This window comes from Leptinotarsa decemlineata, unplaced genomic scaffold, assembly GCF_025532065.1.
Source record: "Leptinotarsa decemlineata unplaced genomic scaffold, Ldec_3_MD MMD2_tig00000133_RagTag_RagTag, whole genome shotgun sequence".
Lineage (NCBI taxonomy): Eukaryota > Metazoa > Arthropoda > Insecta > Coleoptera > Chrysomelidae > Leptinotarsa > Leptinotarsa decemlineata.
In genome coordinates this window covers 693,889-716,707 of record NW_027412542.1, presented here as the reverse complement: position 1 = coordinate 716,707, position 22,819 = coordinate 693,889, and the positions used below count along the sequence as shown (strand labels likewise).

General features: G+C 38.2%; 1 protein-coding gene across 3 annotated transcripts in view; it reads right to left on the bottom strand.

Annotated features, from left to right (window-relative positions):
* Positions 1–1,397: 1,397 nt before the first annotated feature.
* Positions 1,398–22,819, bottom strand: part of dachs (unconventional myosin-IXb-like dachs) — a 174,047-nt gene continuing 152,625 nt past the window's right edge. For all 3 annotated transcript variants that reach the window (XM_074172453.1, XM_074172454.1, XM_074172455.1), the window contains 5 exons: positions 22,162–22,299; positions 10,137–10,308; positions 9,226–9,398; positions 5,131–5,381; positions 1,398–4,363 (listed from right to left, as the gene is read on the bottom strand). In XM_074172453.1, coding sequence (XP_074028554.1) covers positions 2,332–4,363; positions 5,131–5,381; positions 9,226–9,398; positions 10,137–10,308; positions 22,162–22,299 — 2,766 coding nt within the window. In that variant the 3' untranslated portion in view covers positions 1,398–2,331. The remainder of the gene's footprint in view (positions 4,364–5,130; positions 5,382–9,225; positions 9,399–10,136; positions 10,309–22,161; positions 22,300–22,819) is intronic.

Genomic DNA, 22,819 nt, shown 5'->3' with positions numbered 1-22,819 from the left:
GAGTAAAGATAAGTAAATGAATAGAAGGAGAGGAAATGAAAACATAAGAAGGTAAGGGTTAGAGAGAGAGAGCAGAGCAATTTTTGAGAAATCACTGAATATTTAGTAGATAGTTTTTGATTTTGGATTTGAATACCAACGGCAATAGTTGTAGGTATGATCCATCCAGTTTATGCAAATTATTTATGCAGACTGCCATATTGTAGGAAAAGGACCGTTTGTATATTTCTTTACAGTGTGATGGTATAGTAAGAATGGTTTGTTTACGAATATTCAAATTATGGATGTCCGTTCTATAAGAGAGTTTTTCATGTAGATAAGGTGGAGTCTTTGATTTAAATATATTATGAAACTGGTAAGCTATATGATGACGTCGCTTGTTGTGCATATGTAGGCATTTAAGCTCTTTTAGTTTATCAGTAATTGATATACGACTGACTTTTGTAATACCACAAATTAGACGAACACATGAGTTCTGTACTTTCTGTATACGACTTGATTAAGACAAGGACTGTAAACAACATCGCAACAATTAAAATGAGAAAGAACCAAGGTGTCACATAACATTTTTTTGAGGTCTTTTGATAAAAAGTGTCTGAGGGAAAATTAGCTTTAGAGAAGCGTATGCAATTCTCCATTTATTAGTAACGTGTTCTTTGAAGCGAAGTGTTGTATCAACTGTAAGTCCCAAATTTTTACAAGAAGTTTTAATAGGTATTTTTTTGTCTCCAATTTTGAAAATAACGTTATCAGACAAAAATTATGAGGCATTATCTTTTCCAAAAAGTAGAGCCATCGACTTGTTAGGATTGATTTTCAGTCCATGATCAACAGATATACCTTGTGCAGGGAAATCAAATCGTGATTGATAGACTCCGTGGCAGCTACCAAATCCGAGTATCTAAAAGTGAAGTAGATCTGCGTATCATCCGCATAGTGATATTTACAAAATTTGAGTACGTCAACGAAGATTGAGGTATAAAACTATAAACAGTGAACAGTAGGGGTCCTAAAATACTTCCTTGAGGAACACCTGATATAACTTCCAGTGGTGTAGAAAGTTCGTTATTAAGTTTAACAACTTGTAATCTATCACTTAAGTACGATAAGAGCATGATCTGAAATACTGATTCTGAAATAATGTAGCATTGACAACAACATATCATGATTTATCAAGTCGAAGGCTTTTGAATAGTGGAGAAGAATGAGCGCACTCGTTTTACTTTTGTCAATAGCCTCAATGAAGTCGTCAACTACATTAGCAAGAGCAGTTGGACAGCTATACCCTGGGTAAAATATTGTTTTCAAACATAATTATTTATTTTATTTAATTCATTTATTTTCAGTTAGGTACTGAGGAAATTAGGAAACATGGTATTGTGAATAAAACCAACTAAGAAAATCGTATTATATATTCTTTCAGCTCTCAGAAAATAACTTTTAATTTGTACATATCAAATATATATTCTAAAATATCCGAAATAATAGTTAAAAATAATATTTTTTGAACTAAGGAAGCGTAAAACAACATATCAGCTATTCAATGTAAAATGGAATATTCAAGTTCAACTTGGGGTATAGGGTTAGGCTATCACAATAATATAGTTTTCATATAATACTGACGGAACTACTGATCACTGAAAAATTGTATTCGTTCTATGGAAAAAAAAGCGATGTGAGCAGAATATTACAACTTGAAACCTGAAAAATATATCGAGCATTATAGACTTGCACACAGGGCTGGATTTGGAAGTCTGGATGCCCTGGGGCAACCAAGGAGTGGAGGTCCCTTTTTATGACTATAAAAAAGAAAAGGAGAACGCGATGGGCTCCTTAAATTTTCTTTATGAAATTTGAATTTTGAATTTCCCGCAAAAAAAATTAAAAATTTTGAAAAAGAGTAGGCGGGCGAAAATCGACGCGTTTAATAGATGTTGTCTTTTACAAATATCCATCAAAGTTACTTCGTCAAATAATTTTCAAAATTTTTAGCTCGGAGAAGCGAGAAGTTGTAAGGATGATGATCATTCTCAGTACAAGCTTTACCAAATTGTGTCAAATTTTTACGTCATAAATATCAATTTTCATCAACAAAATGAAACTCACAAGTGTGAAACATCAACAAATTTTCCCCAGTCCTAATGAAAATCAGATTTCAGTAGTTCCATGAAAGAACATTTCACAAATATATGGCACCACCAGCCAAATTAAATCATCTGACAAATAAATAAATTTCGAACTATAGCAATCGACCCCACAGCTGCACTACTGTTCAAAATATAATACAACACGTCAGTCAAGTCAGCATCACTGAAAAAAACAATGGCAAGATTAAATATTGACACTCTGTTTCAACTCGAGAAACTGGAACGGCACATGAAAAGTATAACTTTTATGTTCAACTATCAAATGACCCCTGCGATGTGAGGCACCTACAACTAGTACAGTCTCTCCCTTGATCAGCACCTGACCTTCCACCTTTCCGTCTTCAGGGTAAGACATCTTCATCACTCTACTTTGTGGGTAACCCAGCTTTGTATTGCCGGTAACGGTATAGGAACGGCTCGGGGGAACAGGAGGAGGCCTTTCGAGATCCAACCCGAACAAATTACAAGTCTGCTGGATGATTTTCACATCGCACTTCTCATTGGGGTCCGGAGGAGGGGTGCCCGCGATCGGTTGCGGCCTCGGGCGCGCCCCACCCAGACCCGTTCGTGACACTTGAGGGTGGTGGGTGGTTTTCTCCTTCCGCAGCGTCCGCCTGTACCTGCAATGCCACCCTCTCCAGGTTGACTGTATCAGTGTGGCAGCTTTCTGCCGAGTGTCAGACCTCATCTTCTCCAGATGCTGTCTAATTCCTTCGCTGAGGAATATGTGCCTCTTTCCCAGGGCGTAGCTGGTAGATACCGTTGTGACCTGCTTAGATATGGAGTCAAGAACGTATTGAAGGATCAACAGGCAGTCTTCGTTCACTTTTTCGTCCGATCTGAACAACTTCGCGAATGGCGCTAGCAGGCGATATCTGGAGTTGAATGCTTTGAAGCGCATTCTGTGGGGATAGCCTCCAGCCATCAGGTTAACGGTTTCCAATATCTGCAAGGATCGAATCTGCCGGACCACAGTGCAGCGATCAAATCTGTTAGGGACCTCGTGCGAATTACTACAGATGCATCTCACAAAATGTGGTCGGGCGTGGACCAGGGTCCTCAGCAAGTTATCCAGGCGGGTGTGAAAGTCCTGCGTGAGAGTGGATACCGGCTCATCTCCATTGACGAGCTCCGTATGAGACGTGGGTGCTATCCGAAAACTCAGCCCGCGGGGAACGGTTTCGACTGAGTAAAGCGCTTTGAGTTCAGTTCCAAATAAGTGCGTCGCGAAGCCGAAGTTGCAGCTGTGCTTGTAGAAGACGGCCACCAGGTCATCCGGAACGACGTCCCTGTTAGTATCCAGGAAATCTGTAGCGTCATAGATGACTCTTCCGGCAAAGTGTTGAATTCCAAATAGCCTCGGGTCCATAGGCTTGGGGTCATATAATCTGGAGTTGCTTTTGTGCTGAACTCTGATTTTTGACACGTACGATTCTACTGTACCCCTTATAGAGCATTCAACGTCTAACATACTTAGTAAGCCGGTGCGCAAGGAGGACACTAGATCTATGCAGGGCACGTTGTCGACATAGTCTACCTCCACCTCGCAGTTTATGCCTTCGTCTCGACACGATTCGATGCTTGATTTGAAGATGTGGGTGTTGTAAAAGTGCTGCATGGTTTCCGCGCACAAGTTGATACATAAGTGCTCAAGTTGACTGGGTTTGGGGTCCTCGAAGCCGAACATGTCAAGAATTCCGATGAATCCGTCGGTCGCGTGCCTCACGGCATTGTTCAAGGCTGCCATGGATTTGCTGCCCGCGTTGGTGCTGCCGCCTATCGTCGACGCGTGCTGGCTCGTGACTTCGGCTTGATTGTGCACGGATTCGTTGGAGTCCGAGCTCAGGGTGCCTAGCGTAGAACCTAACCGTTTGAGGCTATTCGCTCGACGAACTATCGTAGCTACAGTTCGGCAATATAGAGCTTTAGCGAGGCAGTCTCTCGTCATGTTAGACATATTTGCATCACACACGGATTTGAGGAGTTGTCCTCTTGCTTTGTGGGTGCGGTACGTTAGACCACGGAAGAGGGCGCCACCTGCAACTCCAAGGAGTCCTGCGACAGCGTTGAGTTCCGATTCGCCTTTGACGTCTACTTCTAAACCTTTTCCATCTAGAAAGTGTACATTTCCCAGTAGTAGGACTGCTGCTAGAACTCTCACAACGTCTAGGAAGGGGATGCCGAGGATGCCTAGACATTTCTTCCATGCTTGAAACCTGCGAAAAAAGGAACCCATGTTATATAATGTGATAGATCATAGGACATTTCATTCATCCTTTGAAGGCATATGTATGCATACAAAATACAACACAAATAGTATAAAACGATAATGGATGTGAATGAAACAAACTAAATTGAAAATTATTAGGTGTCTGTTTTGGAAAAATTTGTTGAGAGGAAGTTCAGCCATATATTCATCCACAGAGTGACAAGCTTTAGACGTTAGGAATTTTTTTTAACTATTTCCTAAAAAAAGATCACCACTTGTACTGTGATCCTGTTTAAACTTGTTTTTGGTTCGATTAACCTCAAGTAAAACATGAACCTCAATTGAAACTTATAGTGAAGCGGCAATATCATGACTTTTAATGATTTAAAAAATACTATTTGATAATAAAATAACCTTTATATATTTTAATAACAATTTGCTAAAATTTCAACAACAAATGGAGACCGACTCAAAACAAGTACATATTTTGCTTGACTTATACGAATTTGACTAGATACTTTTTTCGCGAGAATTTATTAGCGTGTTTACGCTTGAGGAAGCTATTGTATAGTGAAACAAGTATCGTGGTTTTTTCAAATCCTTTATAATGAAAATCATACAATAAACTGTATTAATTAGTTTTTTTTTTTTGAAAAAGTGCTATTTGGAAATAGCTCCATTTGACTTCACGTAGATGAATATTTTTGAATACATTTTCTCTGTGAAAATTTGTGAATTCTTGGGAATAAATGGTGTTAACTAACGAACTATTACCTGGTTGAATCTTCTGCCAAATCCTGCCTAGTATCCCCGTGTTGGAGATATCTCAACGTCGTTGGCTTGTGGCCTTCTAGATTTAACTTTGTCCGTTCTTCCGTAGAAAGTCCAGCCAACATCTGGTAGAATATATGGTAATTTTTTTCACCTGGTAATGGCCTTATTACTCTAGTTTGATCCAAGAAGTAACAATGTATCTTCGTTCGATACAAAGCACCGTCGGTCACTTGCACCTCTATAAATTGTCCCTTGAAAAGGTAAAAAAATTAAAACAAAATTTGTTAGTGTTGTGTTCAAGGTTTGATGGTAACTACACTTTTGACATTTAAATCAAACCGATATAATTTTTTTTTTCTATCACTATCGATTTGAGACAGTGCTAATATTAACAAAAAAATGAACCGCATAGTACATTGACATATTTTGTTGTAAAACAGGTACATTTCAATGTTAAAGTTTAAAAAATTCCACATCCTATGAAAATTGTCGCGATAAATGAAGTAAAAAATGACATTTGAAAAATAATAAAAAGTATGTTAACTGATAAGAAACTTCAATTATTGGATTTTTATTTAAAAGCTGGGCAAAATTCGTCTTTTGTTTCTCACTATATCAAGTTTTTTGATGTTTGCATAGATGACGTCATAATACCGCCATATTAAATTCTATTTTACCTTTTTGGACGGAAATGGTTATTTGCGTTATATCGTTGAAAATTCTATTATATGTTTTGAAAAAATGTACACATACAAACACGCACACACAAACAAAAGAGGAAAAATCTTCCTGAGAATTTACTACTGGAAAATTCTTCAATATAATGGAGAACTTATGGTGCAGTTATTATGAAAGCATTATATGTTAACAATAATTAGTTGAACTTGAATAAGTATTTGAAATATATGAACTGTACCTGAATATTTTCAAAATAGTCAGGTACAGTACAGTACAGGTAGGTACATTTTCCCTCTGGCAATTCATTTTGAATGATCATAAATCGAATTACTTGATTTGATATTGATACATGTATTGATACAGTAATTACTACATGTAGTAATTACTGCTAGAGTGTCTGCAATACAGTCCCCATTTTATCCTTCAGGACACTCAGGACATCCATGGAATATGTAAAAAGACATCGATCCCAGGCATGATCTGATGATATCCATGTTTCATTTTCTTGACAGATACAGGATGTCCTTAAGCTCGCAAAATTTGATTCCTTAGGTATACAGGCTGATTCACGGTGGATGGCACATTAGACGTTTCTGGTGAACCAGACAACGGATCACTTTGAAAATTTAATGGAGGGCATATTCGGACATTCTCTAGCCAACTAAAATATTTTCGACAATGCGGTGTTGCCGCTTCTATTAGAAAGCAGTAGCAACTTTGATTTTTCAAATGGAACACTCTGTATATAATATTATTTTTGGAATCTCCAACAATTGCCCGACAACTTTTCTTGATATTTCCCTATACTTATCTGTTACCGTTTTCGAAATAAAAATTAATTTCAATTTTTTTCTTCGAAAATCATGACTTCTAAAAATGCCGATATCTTTTAGTTAAGAAGTACTATGATATCGAAATTTGGTTTGGACACTTCCCACACGTCAGCCTAATCTCCGTTACTTCAATACAGGGTGGTAAAAAAATACAGTTTTTTCGTTTGCTTGAAAAAGTTGCTGAAATTTGATTATTTTAAATGGAACACCCTGTATATTATTGAAAATTCGGAAAGCTGCTGAAATTTGCTTTCTTTCTATGTATATCATACCTATACCTAACTAGTCAAGTTTCGGACTTATGAACATTCATTTGTGAAAATGTCCCTTCAGAATGGTATTTCCATTCGGTATTTGGTAGGCAGGCCATGATTACTATTTGACAGTAGCGTTGTGACATTCTCCTAATAATATCGACATTTTCGTTACTTCAGAAGTTGCAAATACCTTCAAAACGATGGAACAAAACTATTCAAACGAAGTTCTTATGAATTTGTTTATTATTTTTGGACAGTGTGACAAAATTATCAGCAGAACATGTAGAAAGTTCAATGAAATGTATCCGAATCTATCGCCAATGAACCTCAAGAAAAAAGCACCAAGAAACTTGAAATTGGAAATATTGATATGAATAATTATAAAAAAGTAAAACAATCATGTGGAATATTTCAAAATATGTTCGAATCGCTGGCCGTTCACTTCCAAGCACTTTAAAATGCGGGTGTTGACTGCTTTCGTGGTGGCAGATCTGATTTCATTGGGATCCAAATCTTCAAATGTTTGGGCAATCCTTTCTAACAATTCATCTCTCGAACACACGGGTATTTTGTAAACTTTTTCTTTAAACATTCCCCACAAATAAAAATCTAATGGATTAAGATCGGGTGATCTCACTGGCCAATTCCATGGTCCCAATCGCCTCATCCACCGATCGTCAAATAGTCTATCCAGTTCTGCGCTCACTTCTCTTGTGCAATGTGCAGGAGCTCCGTCTAGTTGGTACCAACAGTTTCGATAATCTTCGATTGGCAGATTATCCACGAAACTGTCTACAGTATTCTCCAAAATATTCAGGTAGCTTCTGGATGTTAATGACTCCTCGTATATCATGTACCTCAATTTGTTGTCCATCAACATGCAGAAGACATTAAAACTAAATTTTTCTTGAAATCCGACTTCTTTTGTGACGTGAGGATTTTCACTGGACCAATAATGACGATTTTTTCTATTGAAAATCCCTTCTCTCGAAAATTTCGATTCATCAGTCCAAATAATTTTATTTAAAAAAAGTGGATCTTCTTGAATGCGTGTCAACAACATTTCACAAGATTCTACTCTCTGTTGAGGATCTTGAGGCTTCATTGCTTGAATTTTGGTGAATTTATAATCATGCATTTTATGTCTTCGCAAGATTCTTTGAACCGATGAATATTTTATACCCAAATCTTCTTCAGCACTTCTTATCGATGACTCGGGAAATGCGTGAAAATATGCTAAGACATTAATCTGGTTGTCTTCGAAAGTTACGGGTCGAGGCAAGTTTCTTGCTGCTTTTAAAGTTGATCCAAATGCATTGAAATTGTTCTGAATTCGTATAAATTTCTTGAGGTTCATTGGCGGTAGATTCGGATACATTTCATTGAACTTTCTACATGTTCTGCTGATAATTTTGTCACACTGTCCAAAAATAATAAACAAATTCATAAGAACTTCGTTTGAATAGTTTTGTTCCATCGTTTTGAAGGTACTTGCAACTTCTGAAGTGACGAAAATGTTGATATTATTAGGAGAATGTCACAACGCTACTGTCAAATAGTAATCATGGCCTGCTTACCAAATACCGAATGGAAATACCATTCTGAAGGGACATTTTCACAAATAAATGTTCATAAGTCCGAAACTTGACTAGTTAGGAATAGGTATGATATACATAGAAAGAAAGCAAATTTCAGCAGCTTTCCGAATTTTCAATAATATACAGGGTGTTCCATTTAAAATAATCAAATTTCAGCAACTTTTTCAAGCAAACGAAAAAACTGTATTTTTTTACCACCCTGTATTGAAGTAACGGAGATTAGGCTGACGTGTGGGAAGTGTCCAAGTATCATCTAACTCCAAACCAAATTTCGATATCATAGTACTTCTTAACTAAAAGATATCGGCATTTTTAGAAATCATGATTTTCGAAGAAAAAAATTGAAATTAATTTTTATTTCGAAAACGGTAACAGATAGGTATAGGGAAATATCAAGAAAAGTTGTCGGGCAATTGTTGGAGATTCCAAAAATAATATTATATACAGAGTGTTCCATTCGAAAAATCAAAGTTGCTACTGCTTTCTAATAGAAGCGGTAACACGGCATTGTCGAAAATATTTTAGTTGGCTAGAGAATGTCCGAATATGCCCTCCATTAAATTTTCAAATTGATCCGTTGTCTGGTTCACCAGAAACGTCTAATGTGCCATCCACCGTGAATCAGCCTGTATATCCCTAATACTCCCAGTTGTGCCCTAGAACTAGTCCACGGGGCACAACTCGTTTCTTCAAATGTGCCAAACAAAATAAATAATACTTTCAACTTACAATCCTGCTAGATTCCGAATTTGTCGTCGTCTTTGCAGATCCTAAGGAACGTAATACTGTAAAGGCAGCAGCTAAGTGTTTGAAAGCATCAGTCTCGGGTCCCCCTCCTGCAACTGCGAAAAGCTGCCTCAAAAGTAACATCGAAGCATGGCTTTTTCCAGATCCACTGGTCCCTGCAATGTCCCATAACATGTGAAATGATTTGTCAAATTTGAATGAATACTGTGAATCAATGGTGTGCACAATTATCAACTTTTAGGTGACATTAAGTTCCAAAAAACTTGAGAACAATGAGGAACCTATATCTTTAATAGATATTGCACACGGTAGTACACTTCGAATAATCAGGAATTTTTTTTGGAAATATTCAGTTCACACCTTATAAAGTCGGGGCGTGGAAAAATTTTTTGTACATCTCTATTTACACAATTTCTTTAAAATAATACAATTTGTATTGCAATTTTATGATGTGAATAAAGTATCAGTTATTTATCAATATCGAATAGTTCAACACAAATATACATCATCCTTAGTAGATACTGGGATTTGGAATTGATGTGTATGATTTGATCATCCAGAATACTGTATTAGTTTCAATTTTTAAAAATATCTTTGGCTGGGGAGTTATAGAGTTTCCCAATTAAAAATGGCTGTCCCCGAAACCACATAGGTATGTATATTTAGTATCAGCATTGCACCCGTGTGGAGCCAGGGCGAATGGCTAGTCTGCGTATAATCCAAACAAGTGATTAGGTCGATTAAGAGCGACATATTCATGTTGTATAAGTTTTCGTCACTATAAAAGATGAATGTGTTTTGTTAAAGAACCTCTGCAAAATCAAGTGAAAGATCAATCTGTGATTAGACAGTGATCTCAATTGTTTCCGTCAAAGCGATTATAATAAACTAACCCGACAAAATTATTGCTTGTGGGTATCCAGTTTCAGATTGTTGCCGGACAGCTTCTTGCACAACCCTGTTCAGTTGAAAACTCAAGGCCAAGCCTCTGGTACTGCTCAACGTGAGAGGATTTCCAATATCTCGGTAAGGGTTGACACATAGGAGAATTGGTCCTACGTTGGTCTGAAAAAAAAGTATGATGGATCAATGTGTGTATACTCCCTGAGTGGTATAACATTAATAATAATAAAGCCTGATGTAGTCCTTCTCGACCACCAGAACAAGACGATATTTGTCGTGAAGTTTTCAGCAACTAGCGATACGAGCGAAACGAATATCGTCCGAAAAGAGGAAAAAAAATGGATGGAATATCAAGTTTTTTTTTCGATCTCCACAAACCCTACCCAGACCACTCTGTCAAGATGGTTGTTCTGATTATTGGAGTCAACGACATAACCTTTATGTCGGTGATTGGAGTCCTTAGTGGAATGATGCCCTTTCTACTCTTATTGTGCCTGCTTAGGGCACATCATCCTCGGACTCCATAATCATAATCATAATCAAGTTGCCATTGGTTTATGATGCTGGTGCGCTTTCCCGAATATGTCGGGTCTTCGGGTTCAGAGCCCGACCAGCTCCACATTCGAGAAATAATAATAATAACAACAATAATCTTTGATTTAGGAAATGTTAACGTTTCAATATAAAAATCATACCGAAAACATAATGATATGACATCATAAAAACTTTACGTGTGCATATTTACATAAACAGTGGGACTTTGGTACGTTTTTTATAGATAACTAATAAATAAAATTCTTAAATTCATAAAAGTGTTATATAAGGCGTTATAGAGGTGACGCACTTGAACAAGTCAGTGGGATACGCAAATCTTCATTACTGCACCATATTCATTTCATTGTAGTTTCATTTTATTTTGAGGTATCCCTAATTATTGAAAATACTTCCCGTTACTATAGGAATAACATGTTTCCTGTACAGAAATGTGTAATTTTCATTGTGATGATATGGTTGGACCAAATTCTATAAGGATGGCCAGTTTTATAATTCAGTGTTGGCAATCATGAATATCATCATAACTATCAGTTAATTTATTAATTAATAATAATAATAATTAATAATTAAGTTGTCGTTCGTATGGGGGCGACAGCTGATTAACGGAAAAACAAGATTTTAAACAGAAAGACAGACTCCTTAGCTTAGATAGACAGAGTATAGGTGACATCATATGGCATACGTGTAGATCAATTATCAATTAAAACAAAATAAACTATAATCAATGTTTTTCTAAATTATGACGTTCAAATTATAACACCAGATGTCTCCCACTCCATGGAATCTTAGTGAGAGTATTGAAAAATATTGAAACAAATATGTAAAACATGTTTATAACGTTAACTAGCTTGCAGTGACAGAGACAGAAATCGATTTCTCATTCGGGCTTGATGTCAAAGCTTGACTTTGCAACGTACCGTCGAGAAGACCTCGCTCATCTTTACTTTTCGTTGTTTGAGTTTTCTCCAGATCCCATTAATGAGTAGTCATCGCCATTTTCTACTTATTACTTTATTCATTATAGCAATCTTTGTCAGTATAACATGTACGTCTTGGCGTTTTGTTGATTACTAAAAAAGGGTGGAAAAAGAATTCTGAGTACTCATAAAGACTACCTATATTTGTCAAAAAATTTCATCTTCATGTAATTTAACAAATTGAAAATCATGACGGGAACACAGTTCGAATTTTTTTCAACTAATCTAGTTTTTCAGTAATTAGAATGATAAAAATCAGCGTATCCCGAAACGTATTTCATCACACCTTTTGGAAATTCCTTTTCTACGACTCTGAACGTACCCAAACCAGAGAAATTACCTGTCTTCTGATAATAATTTCTAACAGACACATCTGCGTTCAATTGCTAGCACATGGGATAGGCTTGCTTGTATATTAATTTTTGTGTATGTAATTATGTAGTGTCTAGATGTAAAGTACTAGATGGAATAAGGTTATAACGGTACATAGTTTGTGTTCAATACAAGAGTGAAACATGAAAGGCTCGGAACTTATCCGCATGCTATAATTTAGAGAGTGAGAAAGAAAGAAATGGTATTTATGTAAATGCTGCGGGATAAGTGAGTTTTTTTATTGGCAAGTTCATGGCCAATCCTCGTGCACCCATAGGCGTACACTGATAATTAATGTAGAAATGATATTATACAAACATGTAACCAACAAACAATAAATTATGAATACCTACCTCTTTGAATGACATGAGAATCGTTCGTTCCTCAACTCTCTCATTAGATGAAAAAGAAGTCTAATAATTATTAATTTGCTGTAAATCAACATTTTTAAAGGAATGTATATTAAACGCCGAAAACGCTAAAATGTGAAATTATCCTTATTAACAAACAGACATATAGTGCAACATGTATTATATTGAAAATACATTCAGGCATCTGTGTACCAATACAATACATAATATTTATTACCCAATAGGTACTGACCACTGACTGAACTAACTCGCCTCCCCATAACCTTTTTTACTTCTTAGATGTGACAAATATCCTTCTTCTTCTTCTTTCTGTCTCAAGATACTACCTCTGCTCAGTTGTCTATTAACCACGATCTTCAAGGTCATTTTCGACATTTCTACAGCTCATAAGCTGAAGCTTAATTCTAAGAAATCTGCAATAGTGATCTTTGGACCTAAAAGGAATACGAAGCTCACCAAAACCTTCTTTCAAGTACATTTTGAAAATGGAATACTCCTCTCTGTGAACAAGATACAAAATTTAGAACTGTGGTTCGATCCAGAACTCCGCTTTACTAAACATGTCAGTTATCTGAATTAAATTTCGTATAACATTCTTAGGCAACTGTTTCCTAATCGGGATCTACTCACAATTGAGTTGAAACTTGGATTATGTTGATCATGTCAGAGTCAGAAATTTCTTACTTGACAGCATTCATACACCTGCTTCAAGACAATCGAACGCTTCTCGTCTTCAGTGCATTTAGGATAGATGTCTACGCTTCTCGTTTAGTAACCGGAAATACGATCATATATCCTTAGCCAAGCAAGAATCAGAACTTTGCACTTACTCACTAACACCCACAAAATCTTGACAACTCATCAACCTGACACCCACAAAATCTTGACAACTCATCAACCTGATTGTTTACTATGAAAGCTCAAAACATTTTCCTCAATTAATAGTTTCACCACATGAAACATTTCAGTTTTAGTCAACCCTAAACATAAATCTTCGATCTTTACTCGTTGCTTCTCGTATAACGCACCCAACTACTCAACTACACAATTACCCTTTGAGTTTCGATCTTACACAATTAACAATTTTAAAGAAAGACTAAAGACATATCAGTTTCATTAGTTTCTTGTTCGTCCTTGTCCTTGGATATACCAAATCTTCACACGGGGTTACTCCGCTTTTTCACCTATACATCTGTATGCCAATTCGCTTCATCGGACCAGAATCTAACACTGGAATCGCTTTAGGCTTTGCCAAGATTGAACACCTGGACGGCAAGAAGATTTATGCACTTCTGGCCTAATCTTTCAGGATTGGCTCACTCCAAGGCGTTTATTCACCCTGCGAAGCTTAATACCAAAAACTGAATGGCATCCCAACGATGGCAAGGTGTGTGTATCCGTGCCGACAGGATGAATGACACTGAGCCTATCAGCTGTCTCTACGGAACCTTCGAGATACCGGGCGCCCTCTCGTCGTATCTTCGCCTTGTCACGGTAATGCGGGGCTCTGCCATGATTGACCTTCTTTCCCTAGCTACTGGTGGGACTTTTATGGACAGAGTAAGCTTAAAAATTCTTTCTGACGCTGAATCTACACAGGAGATGGATGTCGAGCTTTTGACTCCAACTGACCTCCCTGTTAATTTAGATCAGGAGCGAGTCTACAGAGGATATGGATGTCGAGTTTACGACTCCCACTGACCTCCCTGTAAATGTAGGTCAATAGCGAAAGGTTCTCAACTCTCCAACTCCTGAGCAGGTTAGCAAACGTTTTCGCTCAATAAGTGATTCACCAAAACCGAAGGCGAAAAAGCCCTGCACGGTTGAATCTAAGGCATCTTCAGGTGTAGCTGACGTGCAAAAACCCTGATATGGAAAGGTTGTCGCGGGTATCAAGGTGGGAATCTTGCACCTTGACTATCCGATTACCTCATTAACGATGAAACAGAAGAGCATATACTTTGTGCCCACCCCGCTGGGGACCGAAACAGGTTTTTAGACTTCGGCAGAGCCGTACTCTTACCATCTGATCTGAAAGACCGCTCACCATACAAACTAATCGGCTTCATTAAGAAGCTGGGTTTATTTGGTCCAGTGTGAATAGGTGTGAGCCACAATAAACCCTTGCGGGTTGCGAAAATGATGTAACCCTGTTGCTCAAGGAAGGAGAGAAAGATTTCAAAGAGACTTCCTCTCCAATCCTACTTTGCTGAAAAAAAATGTTTTCACTTCCAATAATTTCAAAAAGACAAAGTTCTGTTCATAATCGTATCTTTGTTAGACCAAAGAAAATGCATCGTACTGTTGAACGATTACCAGTAGTAATTGTTCAAGCCCTGACCCGCAAAACAGGATAAAATTCACTACACTTTCACAGATTATGATCTCTCATGTTCGGTTTCCAATGAGACGTGAGCCAAAACGAAAAAATTAAATCTCAGGAGTCACGCCTTCTTTACACAGGACCGACCTCAAAATAAAAAGGGATTTGATCAAGAGAGACCAGATTCTTTCCTTGAAACCAGAGTTTGAAATCGATAACTATTTTTTCGCCAAAAATACATAATGATTATTATATTTGATTTTCAATTCAAAAATCATGCTGGATTTATACATAGAACAACAAATCTATCTTCGATAAAATTATTGATTAAATTAAAAAATGATGATCACTTACTGGGTGATCTTCCAAAGAAAGGAAGAAGGCAATCAATCAATTTCAAATATAAATTCTATACAAAGATGTGTAGATTGTGCAAATAATCAACTTTCAGACACAAACTGGAAAAAAACCTCTCGAAACAGCTATTTTCATATAAACATTGAATTACACGAAAGAAAAATACTTTTCTCTATTAGGCTTGTATTTCAAACATTCGCAATGGAATCGAATCTGATATCATTCACAGGATTCCTACACAATATAGGCACATATATTGCAACATGTATTATATTGAAAAGAATATATTCAGGCACCTTTATATTAATACAATACATAACATTTCATATGGGCATATTCCAAAGGCGAAAACCCACTAAAAAAGATCATGGGTGCCGTATGGTGGTCACTGGCTAGTGTGATTCACTATAACTTTCTGCAACCGGCCAAACCATCACAGCAGAGTCCTAATGTGAGGAAATCGACGAAATGTATCCAAAATTGCGTCAGTAGCAGCCGACACCGGTCAATAGAGATCTGATCTTGATCCACGACAACGCCCGTCCGCATGTTTCACAATTTACCATCCGAAAATTGAACAAATTAAACGTCGAAGCTCTGCTTCACCCACCATACTTCCCAGATCTCTCGCCAAACGACTACCGTTTTTCAAGCATTTCGATAACTTTCTCATCGGTAGAAACTTCACCAATCACGACCAGCAGAGACGGCCTTCGTCGACTTCATACAATCCCGAGCAAACAATTTTTATCCTGACGGAATTAATCGACTTGCGTTACCTTGGCAAAAGTGCACTGATTATTTCAAATAAATTGAATGGGTATTCACTGATATATTACACGTATTAGGAATCACACGTTAAAAGGTAAGACCTCGTTAGTCCTTAGCTCGCACAAGTTTCTCAACTTCTGAGAGTTGTCGTTCGTATGGGGGCGGCAGCTGATTAACGGAAAAACAGATTTTAAACAGATTTTTTTATATCACAGTTTAAAGTAGAATCATAAAAACGGAAAATAATAATCATTAAATTGTGATAAACTTGTTGATCAGAAAATGAAAATCACCTTTCCACAAAAATTCAATTATTATTATTATGTATACATTATTTAAGACCCTCCATGTATCTTCCTGCAAACAGAGAAAGAAATTGATAAGCAGAGAGAACAAAATCCGGGTTGGTTGGCCGAGTTCAAAAGACATTTTTAGTATTAAACGTTTCGTCTGTTACTGAGGCATATGAGGTATATGGGTTAACTGCGGGGTTAGTTTAGGTTAGGACCAAAGTGAGTGGTTCATTTGACCCTCCACCACAACCCACAAGGATTTATTGTGGCTCACACCTATTCACACTCTACCAAATAAACCCAGTTTCTTAACGAAGCTGACTATTTTGTATGGTGAGTGGTCCTTCAGGTCAGATGGCCAAACTCTGAAAACCTGATATGGTCCCCAGCGGGGCAGGCAGAAGATTAGATTAGATTAATATGGGGCTTCTGTGCTGAACAGCCACTACACTTCGACCTTTGCAGATCTATTGTGTGTGCCTCATGTATGCTAGAGTTCCTTGTCTAGGCCCGTCCTTGTAACTAGACTCCATAGGCCAGACTTCAAGTTCCCCATATATTGGGAGGGTTGTGGTTTTTCCTCCACTAATGTTGCAAACCTTATTCTTGACAGATCGTCGCAATGGGGCAGGCAAAAAGTATGTACTTTGCTGTTTCATCATTTTCCAAACAGATGAGACACACTGCCATCCGACAGTCCGAGTATCTGCATATGATGATTCAAATGACAGTGACCTGTAAAAAGGCCTGTTAGACATCGTAGTTGATCCCTACGGTAGTCCAACAACTGTTTGGTATCAGGCTTCGAAGGGTGAATAAACGCCTTGGAGTGAGCCAATCCTGGAAGATTCTGCCAGAAGTCCATTCATCTTTTTGCCATCCAGGTGTTCAATCTTTGTTTGGCAAAGCCTAAAGCGATGCCAATGAGAGGTTCTGGTCCGATGAAGCTGATTGCCGCACCCTCCTTTGCAAGGGAGTCAGCAGCCTTATTGCCTTCCAGGCCAGTATGGCTAGGAATGCAGACCAGAGAGAATCTGTTAAGTCTTCCTATCGAAGACAGTCGTTTTTGGCAATTTGCTACCAATTTAGATGTTGCTTGGTAGGAGCCAAGAGCTTCCAACGCCGCTTGACTGCCCGAAAATATTTTTATTGACTTGTGTATGAGGTTGGCTTCTTCCAATCTCTCCGCACACAATTCAATAGCGTAAATTTCCGCTTGAAATACAGTCGCCTAGGTTCCTAGGCAGGTTGATATCTCTGTTCTGGGTCTGCGACTGAAAACACCTGCACCCGAACCATAGGAACTGCGAGGACGTAGGTAGGTATCTGGAAGTCTCAGTAATGATTGACAGAGTGACAAATGATAATTATTCTAGTAAAAGACTCGACCTCAATACTGGATGAAAAACTGTACTTACGAGTAGTTCATTCCAGTAACATTTCATTGTGAGAAGCTATTGTAATGAGTGATTTTTTTGCTGGTATCTTTTTGGCAACACTGTTTTTGACAGATCACGCGTGAATCGTGTCTTGTGTCTTTGTCAAACTTGTTCAGTTTGGTCTATAATTTAACCATGAATCGACTTACGAATGAACAACGCTTGCAAATTATCGAATTTCATTATCAAAAGTCATGCTCGGTGAAGAAAGTGCATTGTGCACTTCTTCCAATTTATGGACAGTTTCGTCGGCCTACTGAGGGAGCTATTCGGAAGCTTGTGACTAAATTTCGAACCCAGTTTACATTATTGGACATTAAACCACCAATACGCATACGTAGAGTAAGGACCGAAAAAAATATTGAGGCTGCATCCGCCAGTGTTCGTGATGACCGTGAAATGTCAATTCGCCGCCGTTCGCAGCAATTGGGCCTCTGTAACTCCACTACGTGAAAAATTTTGCGAACGGAATTGGGTGTAAAACCTTACAAGATATACCTGGTGCAAAAATTGAAGCCACACGACCTCCCAAAATGTCTAACATTTGGTGAATGGTCGCTGGCAAAGTTGGAGGAAGATCCACATTTTTATCGAAAAATTGTGTTCAGCGACGAGACTCATTTCTGGTTGAATGGATGTTAACAAGCAAAATTGCCACATCTGGAGTGAAGACCAGCCACAATTATTGCAAGAGCTACCGATGCATCCCGAAAAAGTCACTGTTTGGTGTGGATTATGGGTCGGTGGCATCATCGGGCCGTACTTCTTCAAAGACGACAATGGCCGAAACGTTATTGTGAATGGCGAGCGCTACCGTGTGATGATTGATGACTTTTTGTTGCCCAAAATGGAAGAATTGGACATGCCTGACGTGTGGTTTCAACAAGACGTGCCACATGCCACACGGTACGCGAAACAATGGCCCAATTAAGAGCCGAATTCGGTGAACAGTTTATCTCACGTTTGGGGCCCGTTAATTGGCCGCCTAGATCGTGTGATTTAATGCCTTTGGATTGTTTCTTGTGGGGTCATGTTGAGGTCCATTTCTACAGGGATGAACCAGCAACGACTGACGCTCTGGAAGCCAATATTGAAGCATTTATACGTGAAATACCGGTCGATATGTTAGAGAGGGTGTGCCAAAATTGGACCTTGTGCATGGGCCGCGGACATAATTTGCATGAAATCGTCTTCAAACAATAAATTATAGTGATCGTTCTATTGATTCCAATAAAGATTTCATTAAGTTTTTTAAATTTTTTTGTGTTGTTTTGAAAATCAAATCCTATACCTCTTAAAAAATCACCCATTATAATGAAACATGTGGTCCAGTTTTGTAAGCTGTTTTTTCTGATTTTGAAACTATACTCTTTCAGCTTCTTGGATGGGTTTTGATTAGAACGTTCCATTCAACAGTTTCTATTTTTGTGTTTTTTTTTTGTATTGTATACCAAAATTTCTTATACTTCATATATACCAGATGATTCAAAAAATGTATATTTCTTGATTTGAAAGGTATTATTCAAAAATATTCATTGTCGTATATTTTCTTGAGCAGCGGAGTAGTAAATAATTTTCAAGTGGCTGTTCTATAAGCGTTCCAGAGGATGACGTCATAATTCGATCCGATTTGATAGTGCTTTAATCAGGCACTTTATTACTTGAAGAATATGAATTAATGAAAAAGCCCTTGTGTCTCAAACAGTGTTATTATTAGTAAATCATACTCGTGAATTATACCAATGACACTCTGATGTGTTTACAAATGACGGGAGTTTCAAAATTATCGATATATGAATTCAACAATGAGAGAAAAAATGAAGCTGTGAAGTCACCATAACCATCTAGCTCTTTTTTAAGGACAAAACACAAGCACTACATAAAAATCCTTAAGGCGTTCCAAGAGCGGTGCCTGTGCGAAAGTGGCGATTCACGTTGGGTTTGAATCGCTGGATATTGAATTCATTTGGAAAAAAGTTCTCAGGAAGATTTATCCACATAAACGCAGTTCCCCAGTGAAGTTCGAGGTGCAGTTACAGTCCGCCGCGTATTTCTGATATATACCGCTTTTGGTGGAATCAAATGTGCCAAGTCACTTGAACACCTCCCGTGAAAGTATCTATAAAAGAGAGACAAATCTACAACCTTTCTTCGATGTTCCAGACTATCAAAGTTGCAAGTGTACATGAGAACAATACTCAAAAGAAGGTCTGATCTGAGCTTTGTAAAGCATCAAAAATTGATGAAGTGTGTACAGTTTCTTGGTTCGAACAGTGTTCCAAGCTTTTGAGAAGCAGCATTTGCAATTCCAGCGACAGGATTGTTCCAAGACATATCAGTGTCCATTTCAACACCCTACAACTTATCGAAGGACGGAATTGCTTTTCCCGACATTATTATATTCGCTTCGGAGACATTTATCTTTTTGGAGAAAATCGATGCCTGGGTTTTCGTGGCATTGAATTGAACCTACCAGATTGAAGTCGCCTTCTGGTAAAGGAAAGTGATTAATTATTACCCATATTGGAAGTGTTGATGGTTTTGTTGAAGGCGTTTCATTGATGTTTGACTCAAAGCATTCTGGCGATTACCACTAAAACACGAACGGCGAGATGTGTTTGAAGAATACTTTGAACAAATGTTGTGATCGATTGTGACGGATAATATGTACATTCAAACATATTATCTGTTTAAAAATATGTTTTTCCGTTAATCAGCTGTCGCCCCCATACGAACGACAACTCTCAGAAGATGAGAAACTTCTGAGCGTTGTCAGAAAAATTAAAAGAAGCGAATATCATTGACTGGCTTCGACAAAAATGCGCTTTTTTATGAAAGTATGTTCAAAAAAGAAGTATTGTCCACACGGACAATTCATTCAAAATGTCCTATCCAGCCTAATCCTAAGGTGTGTGTATCCTTGCCGAGAGGATGAATGACACTGAGCCTATCAGCTGTCACTACGGAACCTTCGAGATACCGGGCGCCCTCTCGTCGTAGCATCGCCTTGTCACGGTAATGCGGGGCTCTGCCGTGATTGACCTTCTTTCCCTAGCTACTCGTGAGACTTTCATGGACAGAGTAAACTAAAAATTCTTCTTGAGGCTGAGTCTACAGAGGAGATGGATGTCGAGTTTACGACTCCAACTGACCTCCCTGTAAATTTAGATCAGGAGCGAGTCTACAGAGGAGATGGATGTCGAGCTTACGACTCCAACTAACCTCCCTGTAAATTTAGATCAGAAGCGAGAGCTTCTCAACTTTCCAACTCCTGATCCAATAACTGAACCTAAAAAAACGTTTGGTGGTGCAGACAGGAAAAGATTGAGCCGTCTCCTCAAGAGCGGGGTACCTTATGAAACCTCCTTGCACCAAATTCTAGAGCAACGTACGCAGAATCTGTCTCGGGTAGAGTAACAAAGTCCCCATGAGCAGGTTAGCAAAAGTTTGCACTCAAGTGATGATTCACCAAAACCAGAGGCGAAAAAGCCCTGCACGGGTGAATCTAAGGCAACTTCAGGTGTAGCTGACATGCAAAAACCCTCATATGGGAACGTTGCCAAGGTGGGAATCTTGCACCTGGACTATCCGACTAACTTATTAACGATGAAACAGCAGAGCATATACTTCGTGCCTGCCACGATGGGGACCGAATCAGGTTTTAGAGTTCTGCAGAGCTGTACTCTGACCTGAAAGACCACTCATCATACAAACTAATCGGCTTCGTTAAGAAGCTGGGTTTATTTGGTCGAGTGTGAATAGGTGATCCACAATAAACTCTTGCGGGCTGCGGTGGAGGGTCGAATATACCCACTCACTTCGGATCTAACCTAACATAACCTAACCTATCCAGCCGTATTTTTTATTACAACGTGCATATGTGTTTCGAAGTGGTTGAAATTGTTTCTTATTTCAAAAAGAATGTTTACATTTGGATTTTCTATATTTATCAACAGGTTTGAAAATGGCATATTAATTGCCATTATCTATAATTCTTTTGGAGGTTACCAGAATGGTGATGGGAAACTGATTTACATCAGTTGTGGTGGAGGGTAGAAAGACACTGGTGAAGGACACGCTGAAAATATTTGAGATTCTATTGAAACTACTTTTTCCTCACCAGAACCAAAGAGCTGTCTCTTGACGCGCGTTTTGCTAACCAAGTCAGAATCATCAGGAGATCGGACGGTAGCCGGTCGGTTGAGGTGGGTGGTTTGCTTTACTCACTCAATCGACCGCTGTATGAACCGGTGGTTCGAGCCGCGAGGCCGGACGATCGATTTTCAAATGCTATCGTCTAACCCGTGTTAGGAATCACACGTTAAAACGTAAGACCTCATTAGTCCTTAGCTAGCACAAATGAATGAACCTACTTCTTAGAGCTATGTTGATGCTGTTATATGTCGTTGTTGTCCTATCGTTATTTAACAGGTGACTGATATCTAGTTTTTTCACGCCTTTTCTACCTGTAAAAAATGCTGATTCGACTAAAACTCAATTGCACACAAATCATTGAAACTAAACTGTATATCTGGGCCTGCCCTGTACTATACTCACGTAAAAATTGGAAGCTTGGAATCGTGCCTGCAAACATTTCATGACTGCATCTTCCGTGAGGGGACCCTGTAGGTGAATGAGATCCTCCAAGTCAGCTCCTGCGGTGGGTAATTGCGTTTGCTGTTGTGTAACGGACACCTGAAAGACCAGATATAATGATAGACTGAGGAAAGCATTTAAGTTCGGTATGGAAGAAAAAACGAGACGAGCTCTGACAATGTCACTAGTTCTAAAAATTGAGGCACGAGATTCGTCGGCGAGCTACACAGAAATGGAGTATTCAAAATTTTAAACCGAGTTAAATTAAAACAAATTTATTTGTAACATCAGTGGCATATATCTATATGAAAAGATTATTCATTGTCATTTATGGACAATTTAAGAAGATATGACATATGTCCAGCAAGAGATGAAAAGATGGGGGAAAACGTATCAAGCCTATGAGGTTGCAGGGTTTTCCGAAGACTTAGAAGAAATGAACAATTTAGACGACTCCTAGGAAGCAAAAAAATTAGAATCATAATCAATAAATGAAATACAATACAATACTATTGATGAAAATGTATTTTCAATGAGTTGTTGGAATAAACATACATTCATATACAGTGTGTAAAAGCCAAATGGAATAAATTCATTATTTCGGTTACGGTACCTATTT